We start from the raw sequence: 10509 nt of genomic DNA, 5'->3' as shown, positions 1-10509 counted from the left end.
AAATGGGGGAGTAGCTTACAAGAATATGACTAAGTTCAGAACAGAGGTCTCCTGTTCTTTCTTTTATATGGATCTGGAAGAGATTTGAAACTCTGAACAGAAGATGAAGCATCCTCTTCTCGTAGGAAGAGCAATTTGATATGTGCAATGCAAATTGGTTTCTGTTTCAGTCCTTTTACAGAGCTGCTGTAAAACTAACAACGACCTGGGGGGCATATTTAACTTTGATTTTTCATGCCTATCCTGCTTCAGAACATCTGCACATTCCACAAAAAGCACTAACATGTGCCTTTCAGCAATAAAAATGACCAACATCTTAATCTTGGTGCATGCCTATTCAGATCAAATTCCCATTGAATCCAAGAAAGAAAATGGCTCTTTCCTGAATTACCAGGGAATATGTACCACTGAATACTGCAGAACAAAGGCTGATCCCTGTCTGTAGATCCCTCCAAGGTCTAATTGCCAACCTTTTGGTCAGCAAGTTCAGCAGCTCAGCTGTTTAACCTGCTATGCCACTCTGGGCTTGAGCTTCATCGTAATTCCAATTAAAACTCAAAGTGAACTCACTGTCCCTCTGACAAGAGAGCAACAAGCCACCACTGATGCTGAAGAAAGATGGATAAAAGACATCAGCATATGACTCTTATATAGAAGTGGCATGTGTGTTCAAAATTACTAAAAGGGGAATAGTTACATTTTTTTTAATTTTCCACAATTTTAAAACACATTTTGTAACCACATTACAAATACATTTTTCAAACATGTTATATTAGAAAACAGTAATATATTTCTTTTTGTATACCTCCAACTTGAACTCTAACAGCTTTTCTCTGAAACTCTTACGTGATTAGTAAAATGAGACTACATTTTAGATGGTTAGTTCCTTGGGGCCAGGCCCTATCATCTTCTAAAGTGCAACACACATCAATGACATGGTATAAATAAAATAGTAAATTCCATATGTGCTTTCTATGCATAATTTACCTGGCACTCCTGAAGTTGAGGTTATTTAGGTGTAAAATCTGAACGTGTTTCATACAAATGACACACAGCTTTTATCTAGCCCAAGGCATGGACTGAAGAACAAGAACAGGTTGTTCCTGTGCCTCAAACTGTGCGTTCATAATTTAGGACCAAAATCCCAATACAACACAAGATTCTGAATACCATGCCAGACTCAGCAGACAGTATCAGACAATAGTTTACCCTGATTAGCTTTGCTAATCTGATGGTTGCAGAACTTTCCGTTTGCAGTTGAAAAGAGCCACCTTATTCTGCCAAGGACTACCCTGTTTGGAGCTTGGCAATCGCTTCTTCCACCACCGCTGGTTTGGGGAGCTCTATACTTTTCCCTTTCAGGAGCAAAATGATTCAAAACATCCACATGCTATTCTGCCTGGCTCCCTAAGCTTGACAGCTGATGGTTAAACAGCAGGCTCGGCTACTAAAGATCTTTTCTGAACTCCTGCTGGACTGTGTAACCGAGCCACTGGCGCCCACCACTCACACTGTAGCCAGAGCTTTCAAAGAGCCCAATTGCTGCTTTGGTAACAACTGAGACATGGGCCACTAGGAATCTGAAGCCCTGGGCACGAGCCCGCTTTTCCAGGAAATGAAGGAGGTGGCGGCCCACTCCAGAGCGGCGGTACCAACGGTTGACAGCCAGGCGTTTGAGCTCGGCAGTGCGTGGTTCTCCATTGTGGGGCTCCAGAGCCACGCAGCCACAGACATCGTCCTCATCATACACGGCCACCCAGAGCCCTCGCTGGCCAGCGCTGTAGTAAGTATACAAATGCTTCAGGTCAGGCGAGCGCCACAGCAGAAGTTTCAGTGCCACTACGGTGAGCAGCACTGGCAACACAAGAGCCACCACAAAAGAGTTCAGGAAGAAACGCAGGCCGCTGCTCACCACCGCCATCAGCAGCAACGCCAACGGCCGGGTCAGCACATACAGTATCAAGCGGTTCTCGGTATCCTTGAAGCCATCCTGGTGGAAGAAGAATGATAAAGTATATGAAGGAAAAATCAGAGAGCTGGGGAGGATCCAATGAGTGGCAACACCGCAATTTGAAGCAGGACATTCTGGAGTTAACACTATACTTCTCTACCTATGCTTGGCCCCCATTCCTTTTCTTACAAGCCTTCAAAGAAAGGCAGCCTATAGGCTTTGAGACAATTTGTATGGAGTTAAGAAAGAACCGGAGACTGCCAACATCACTAAAGGCCCCCATGATGCAGATGGACAGAGACAGTCTTCATATCTCTCTGATGGAAGTCCCAATGCTTGGCTGCCCTATGAAAAATAGGACAGTCTAATGATTTAGCCTGCAGAATAGAAGGTATATTGCCATATTTAAATATCTGAAAGCGTGTCATAAGGAGGACGGAGCAGGCTTGCCCTGGAGACAAGGACGCAGAACAATGGGTTCAAATGACTGGAAAGGAGATTCCACCTGAACATCAGGAAGAACTTCCTGACAGTAAGAACTGTTCAACAGTGAAACTTAATGCCTTGGAGACTCCTTCTTTTAAGGCTTTTAAACAGAAGCTAGCTGGCCATCTCTTGGGGGTGCTTTTATTTTGTTTTTCCTGCATGTCAGGGGGTTGGACTGAATGGCCCGCATGGCCTCTTCTAACTCTATGATTTCATAATTCTATGGATCAATGAAAGCGTTTTGGAAATAGGGACCTTGATCACTCATTTCAATAACTAAATTACTCTGGTTTACAAAGTTTTCCTCCTAATGCATAGCCAAAGGAAAAATGAATACAGGCAGCCCCCAAGTTGTTCTTAAGTTGGATGTGTAAGTAAATCGGAACAGATATATTTTTAAGTGTAAATGCCATTAAAAATGTTGCAATCCACTGTTCTAAAGGAATGTTCTTATTCAGTCCTATACAGAACATAGGTAGAAATCGGGTGAGCATCCAGATGTTGTGAACTGGACTATTGGTGGGGGTTGCTGGGACTTACAATTCAGAAGTCATAGAATCATAGAATCGTAGAGTTGGAAGAGACCTCATGGGCCATCCAGTCCAAACCCCTGCAAGAAGCAGGAAAATCCCTGGAAGTCACTAGAAAGAAAAGATGTAGCTGAAACAATTCTCCTCCAATCCATCTCACCTTCAGAAGCTCCAAAACCATTGGTGCCTCCTCTTCTCTCATTTCCCTGATGGCCAGTTGCTCAGGTTCCAGGGTAGGCATGCTGACAGCAAACAGAAACAGCACCTGAAAGGAAAGGAAGTGTTGATGTTGACTGGTTTAGGTTTTCATGAAAATCTGAAGTGGAGAGAACAAACATCATGGTCAGCACACCTGCTACAATGGAAACAAGATATATGATAATAATAATAATAATGATTTTATTTTCATATCCCGCCCCATCTCCCCGAGGGGCCTCAGGGCAGCTTACATGGGGCCAAGCCCAAGCAATAAGCAATATAAAACTCAGCAATAAAAACAAATCATAAACAAATAAACTTTTGTTTATTTGACTTTTATTTCTGACTTGACTCCTTTGTAGGAATATACTGTAACTCCAGCACCAATTCTGCCATCTTTTCATACTGAAAACAAAGGTAAGCAACATGTGGCCATTCAGATATAATTTGAGACTGCAGCATTCATCATCCCACACCCCTTGGTAGGACTAACATTTATACTCCAGTTACATTGGAAAGACTACCAGTCCAACATCTCACTCTTTATTACTTTCCTATTGAAATGCATACCATAAAATTGTAGAAGAGGTGAGAAAACGCACCCAAAAACATCTTTAAAAATGACTATAGATATACAGAATGATCCCTTATCCACACATTCAATATCCACAGTTTCACTTACCAATATTCCAAAAAACACATTCCCTCTGCATTTGTGGGCCTATATTGGGTATGCTTCTACACTGTAGAGTTAATGCGGTTGACCCTATTTTAACTGCCATGGCTCAATGTTATATGATTTGGAGTTTGGTGAAGCAACAGCACTCTTTGCCAGAGAAGGCTAAAGACCTTGTAAAACTACATCTCCCATGGGCCATTGTATTGGACCATGCCAGTTAAAGTGGAGTTGATCTACATCAATTCTACAATGTAGATCAGGCATGGGCAAACTTCGACCATCCAGGTTTTTGGACTTCAACTCCCACAATTCCTAACAGCCTACTGGCTGTTAGGAATTGTGGAAGTTGAAATCCAAAACACCTGAAGAGCCAAAGTTTACACATACCTGATGCACCCTAGGTCCATCAGTGTGATTCTAGCATATTCTGCACATTCAGCCCAAGAATAGTCAAAACACAGGGTTTGCTATCCACGGTTTCAGGTATCCACGAATGTATCCCTTGTGGATATGGGATTCATACTGTAGTGTGAAAGTATATAGCCGGTACAGCTGAAAAGTAAATATTCTTACTAGATAATTTGAGACAAACCACTTTTTTATTTCTAACTTGAGAGCCCTGGCCACACAGGATCACCTTGAAAAGTAATGCAAAACAGAATATATGCTATACTAACTTGAGGTTGAGTATCATCCAAAATTATTGGGACCAGAAGTGCTTTGAATCCCAGATCTTTTCAGATTTTGAAATACAGTATGCTCTCAGTTAGACCCTCCCAAATGTAATTAGACAGGCTCCCTCCCTCCTGTCTTTCCGAAAAAGAACGAAAACGTGGTTATGGAACCAGGCTTTTGAGCAAGAGTAGCAGTAGAAATAAGATATGATAATTATACGACTCACTGATTGCCCCTACTTGGACGTGAAATGCGCCTGAATGTATATATATGTAGGTTTTTTAATGTAAGCTCTTAATTTTAATGTAATTTTTAATCTAAATGGATTTTTAAATGTGATATAAATTATTTTGATGTATATTGTAAGCCGCCCTGAGTCCCTGAGGGGTGAGAAGGGCGGGGTAGAAATGATGTAATAAATAAATAAAATAAATAATCGGAACCCATGGGGATTGGTAGATGTCCGGATAAATGTAGCTTCTGGTCGCTTGAGAGTTACTATCAAAAATAGGCCTATATAGCAGGCATGGGCATACTTCAGCCCTCCAGGTGTTTTGGACTTCAACTCCCACAATTCCCAACAGTCTACTGGCCATTGTGGGAGTTGGAGTCCAGAACACCCGGAGAGCCTATGTTTGCCCATGCCTGCTATATACTATACCCCACACTATTATCATACCATAAACTCTGTATTGACTTTGATGCCAATACTGAAATCCAGTAATTAAAAGCAAATGAAGACAAATAAAGACGAAGTTACGTAACACAGTTTTACTGTATTCTAAAAACAGTTTGTATATTTAAAGTATTTATTTTGTTATTACTTTTTTTTTTTTTGCAGTTGCTTGAGTTCCGGGCAAATGAGAGTCTAGTGTACTTGCATATACAAAATGAAATATCTTGGGAGATCAGATTATATGCTCCTTATACCAGGCATAGGCAAACTTGAGCCCTCCAGGTGTTTTGGACTTCAACTCCCACAATTCCTAACAGCCGGTAGGCTGTTAGGAATTGTGGGAGTTGAAGTCCAAAACACCTGGAGGGCCCAAGTTTGTCTATGCCTGCCTTAAGACATATAGCCTGAAGGTAAGAATTTAATAATTTTGTGCACAAAACAAAGTTTGTATACAAGCAAAGTTGTCATCATCAGCAAGCAAAGTTGTCACCAACTCATGGGCAATTTTGGAGAATTTTAGGATATGGGATACTCAAACTGTGTGGTATTGCGTAATCCTATGTGCACTATATTTAAATGCACATGGTATCAGCTTGCTTACAGTTATGAACACTTTGTGCACACAGCTCAGCATTAACCCAAATAGGGGATGTTTTGCCCCCATAAACAATGCTAGCGAATGAAAACGAAATAAAATAAAAGGCTACCCTGAGCAATGGCAATCCTATAATAAACCCCATCCTGCAATAAATCGACCTTGCAAAATATGGCCCACGAACAACCACAGAAAGCCCTGCACAAAAATAGATTGGCTCGATTTAGCACAGAACCTTAACACTCCCCCCTCCTCCCTGCACAATGGACTCACCCAGCCTGCAGAAAAGAGCTGCCTTCACCCCTCCAGAGCGACATGGAATTTCCCAGAGTCTCTCGAAGGCCCCGCCCCCTTGGAGAGAGGCAAAAAGAGGGAGGGGGTGCCGACCCTCTCGCTCCGACCGCTCTCGCCCTGCAGCAGGTGTGCTCTAGTGGTCTGCGCATGCGCCGCGCTCCTGCTTTCTCTCGCTCTTCAGTCCCTTAGTAACAGTTGCTAAGGGGACGAATCGAGGCCTCGTGAGCTGCGAGAAGCCTGAGCTGTAGTAGTTGGGCTCTTGACAATCATTCCCTTTTATGGTAGAGAAAGGAGAACACAGAAAGTGTAGAAATCATGATCTCTCCTTCCACACAGCTGTATAAAATCTACCATTGAGATTAGGCAAGCCCCCACATTAGCAGCCTTCAAGAAAGACTTGAAAACATGGCTCTTCCCTTGTGCTTTTGGAGAGTAACTATTTTATATTTCTTTTCCGTTGCTCCCTCTAATATCTATCCTCCAGACTACCCCACTTCCTTATGACCCTGTTCGCTGTGGTTTTTTATTCTTGTATCTCTCTCACCCCGAGTTTTAACTTAATGTTCATGTGGTCCGCCCTTGTTTTTCATTGTTTCCTTGATTTATTTTGTAATGGATATTATTTATTGTATTGCTTATTGTGTTGTGATGTGTTGTTCTTTTATATGCTGTTTATATTGTATTGTTTTGGGCATGGCCCCATGTAAGCCGCCCCGAGTCCCCGTTGGGGAGATGGTGGCGGGGTATAAATAAAGTTTTATTATTATTATTACACTGAATTGGATTATATTGCATAGCGGATTCAGACCAATTTAAAGCAGATAGTATGGATTACCTGCCTTGGTATTCAGGGTTATATGGCTGTGTGGAATATAGTTTGGCAGGGCTTATTGCTTTGGAAACATGGGGATTGTAGGTTGCTGCGAGTCTTTTGGGCTGTATGGCCATATTCCAGAAGCACTCTCTCCTGATGTTTCGCCCACATCTATGGCAGCCATCCTCAGAGGTTGTGAGGTCTGTTGGAAACTAGGCAAGTGGGGTTTCTTCCACCCTGGACATTCCACATACAGTAGAGTCTCACTTATCCAAGCTAAACGGGCCGGCAGAAGTTTGGATAAGCGAATATCTTGGATAATAAGGAGGGATTAAGGAAAAGCCTATTAAACATCAAATTAGGTTATGATTTGACAAATTAAGCACCAAAACATCATGTTATACAACACATTGGACAGAAAAAGTAGTTCAATACACAGTAATGTTATGTTGTAATTACTGTATTTACGAATTTAGCACCAAAATATCACGATATATTGAAAACATTGACTACAAAAATGGCTTGGATTATCCAGAGGCTTGGATAAGCGAGGCTTGGATAAGTGAGACTCTACTGTATATATAAACCCCACTTACCTATGAAGGGCCTTTGATATGCAGCATCTGCAGTTTTCAGCCTCTCTATAGCAATAAGGGTCTTGTGCTTTGTGAAAGGGGAGGCATTTAACAGGTGAAGCACTAGAGTGGCCTTGAGATGGAAATCTCAGAGAGACTGTTTTGAAATGGCTAAAGGTTAAAGAGCTGCTATAGATAATCCTAAATCTTATCGTCATCTTTCAGACCAAGCAACATGCATTCCAACATGCATTAAGACAATGGAAAACCAGAAATGTATTTTACTGTTGTTGTGTTCAGACTCATGGAAACCCTATTGAACTGCATTATATGGTCAGTATAGGCCAGTCACAAGCAAACTTCGGCCCTCCAGGTGTTTTGGATTTCAACTCCCACAATTCTTTACTGCTCTGAAACAACAGTTCATTTTGTTCAAAATATTTGGGGGGAAAAAACATTGGCACTGGCATTAGCATCTGCAAACGGTTTTGTCATGTACATTAAAGAATTAAATCTCCATAGGACAATTTAAACGTTTTAAAGAGCTGCACATTGCATTGCACCTATATGGTCTGAATTTTGCACCCTCCTGTGGCCAGAGCCAGGTAGTGAATGTAGTGAAACTGAGCCAGGTAGTGAAACTGATCCATGTTGGCATCTTAAAAAGTTACTTTGTGGAAATTTCACATGCAAAAAAGATAATGCAAAAAGTGGTTACCATGCTTTACCCCATGTTATTCATATCTGTGAGAAGCTCCCTTACTCTGAAATGTAGCGTTTGACATTTGCTTAACTTACACACCCTATAGGTGAATTGGTTTAAGTTTTGTTTCTCTAAATGTACTTTCCCCTAATTTTTTGTTGGATGAGTGGTCAGTACAGTCTGTCCTTCACATTTGTGGGCTTAATTTTGCAAACTTAATTATTCATAGGTTTGATTAAAATGTTATATCTAGGAATCTCTAGGGTTAGGGTTAAGTTAGGGTTAGGGTTGGGTTAGGGTTAGGCTAGGTTTAGGGTAAGGGTTAGGATTAGGGTAAGGATTAGGGTTAAAGTTAGGGGTAGGGTCAGGGACAGGGTTAGGGTTGAGTTACTTTTTATGTTTAGGGTTTGTGTTAGGTTCAGCTAGGATAAGATTTAGGCTAGGGTTAATTTTAGGGTTGGGTTATGATTAGGGTTAGGTTTAGGATTAATGTTAGTGTTCGGCTACGGTTAGGGTTAGGTTTAGGCTAAGGTTAGGATTGGTGTTAGTGTTAGGGTTGGTTTACGATTAGGGTTAGGGTTAGTTTTAGGTTAGGGTTAGGGTTACAATTAGGGTTAGTGTTGGGTTACAATTAGGTTTAGGGTTAGGCTTAGTGTTAGCGTTCGGCTAGGGTTATGGTCAGGTTTAGGGTTAGGATTTGGGTTAGGGTTAGTGTTAGGGTTCATCTAGGGTTAGGGTTAGGGTTCGGCTAGGTTTAGGGTTAGGATTAGGGTTAAAAAGTTAGGGTTACTGTTAAAAGTTAAAGTTAGGCGTAGGGTCAGGGTTAGGGTTAGTCTTAGGTTTAGGGTTAACTTGACTATCTGATTGGCCAGAAGCAGGTCCACACTTCCCATTTAAATCCTGATTGGTTTATGTTGGTTAAAATTCATTTTATTTTTAAATATTGTATTGTTCTTTCATTGTTGTGGGGTTTTTTGCATTACAAATAAGACATGTGCAGTGCGCATAGGAATTGGGTTTTTTTCCCCCCAAATGATAATTTGGCCCCGCAACAGTCTGAAGGATTGTGGACTGGCCCTCTGCTTAAAAAGTTTGAGGACCCGTGAGCTAGATCCTCCAATGTGATGCTATAGACAACTTCGAGTGGAGGTTGAGCACTCTTTTGCCAGAGAACATAGAAAATTTCTCGCAGGTAAGAAAATAGCATTTTTAAAATGTGTGGTTTTTCACTATTATAAGCATCTTGTTCCGCTCAACTCAGCACATGGAAATCTAACTGTGCTTTATAATAAACACTATAAAGGAGGCACACAAGAAAAAATTTAACCAACCAGCAATAGGAATGGCCGCTCCAAGTTTTGACTTTGGTAGAGTTTTCAGGGGAAAAGGTCTGCATACACGCTTCACTTCATGAAATGTAGTCTTTATGCTGACTTGTTTCCTGAATTGACCAAAAGCTATTGAGCTCTAAAACTGATCTGCCAGAAACCACTGACCACACCAAAATATCCATCCAAAATCCCAAGACCTGCATCCACTTCAACTATTGGGATTAATATAAGTTGCCAGCTGTGGGTTGTAATGGTATAGTAACTAGTACTGGGGGGAAAAACTCAAAGCAAGCACAAATGAACAGGAAAGCCTGAATTACTAGGTTAGGTTCTTAAATCTGGAAGGAATGTAAATTAAAGGATGTTGTCTATAGGACTTAATTTGAGCCAAAAGGTCTCCCCACCCCTCATCTTTTTCTATACTTGGACTCACTGCTAGAACAAGTGAAGTTATATGAAGACAATACAGTTCCTTACCATTGTCTGCACTGTATGTGGCTAGTTGGTGCAATAGGAAAAAAACGTGTAAAGGGCCAAAAGTTCCTTTTTGCTGCTTAGAGGCATATCAGGAAGTTTTCATCTCACACCTGCCAATTTCTGTAGCATTTCTGAACACTCCTGCTTTCTGATGTTTTCTTGTACAGGATTTACTGGTAGATCTGTATGATTTGCAACAGCACATGTTCCTTAATACCACATAGAACTGCAATTTAAAAACCATTTATTATATTCTGGTTTTGCAATAATTGCTTGCCTCAGTATTCTTCACATGTAAATATTTTTAAGTTGGTCACCTTGATCGCATTTTTGTGCTGAGATTTCTGCTTGATTATGCAAATTATCCCAATGTAGAGTATGTAGGATATAACTTGCTGACTTTTGAGACACAATTTTACATTTGGTTACCATACATACTGGTACTCTGATATAAATCTAGAAATTTTAGTCAGAAAATCCAAAAAAACTGTCAACTTATCCATGGGTCAATGTGAGTACTGTAGC

The 10509-nt window shown here is 41.0% G+C and overlaps 1 protein-coding gene across 1 annotated transcript; it reads right to left on the bottom strand.

Moving 5' to 3' along the window:
• Positions 1 to 688: 688 nt before the first annotated feature.
• Positions 689 to 6341, bottom strand: nat14 (N-acetyltransferase 14 (putative)). Its single transcript, XM_003224507.4, has 3 exons — positions 6064 to 6341; positions 3128 to 3232; positions 689 to 1990 (listed from the first exon to the last, which is right to left on the bottom strand). Exons 2-3 carry the CDS (start codon positions 3206 to 3208, stop codon positions 1448 to 1450), a joined length of 624 nt encoding a protein of 207 aa, XP_003224555.1. The 5' UTR covers positions 3209 to 3232; positions 6064 to 6341; the 3' UTR covers positions 689 to 1447.
• Between the last annotated feature and the right edge of the window lie 4168 nt (positions 6342 to 10509).

The sequence above is a fragment of the Anolis carolinensis genome, chromosome 6 (assembly GCF_035594765.1).
Source record: "Anolis carolinensis isolate JA03-04 chromosome 6, rAnoCar3.1.pri, whole genome shotgun sequence".
NCBI lineage: Eukaryota > Metazoa > Chordata > Lepidosauria > Squamata > Dactyloidae > Anolis > Anolis carolinensis.
This window is presented reverse-complemented; position numbering and strand designations above follow the sequence as displayed.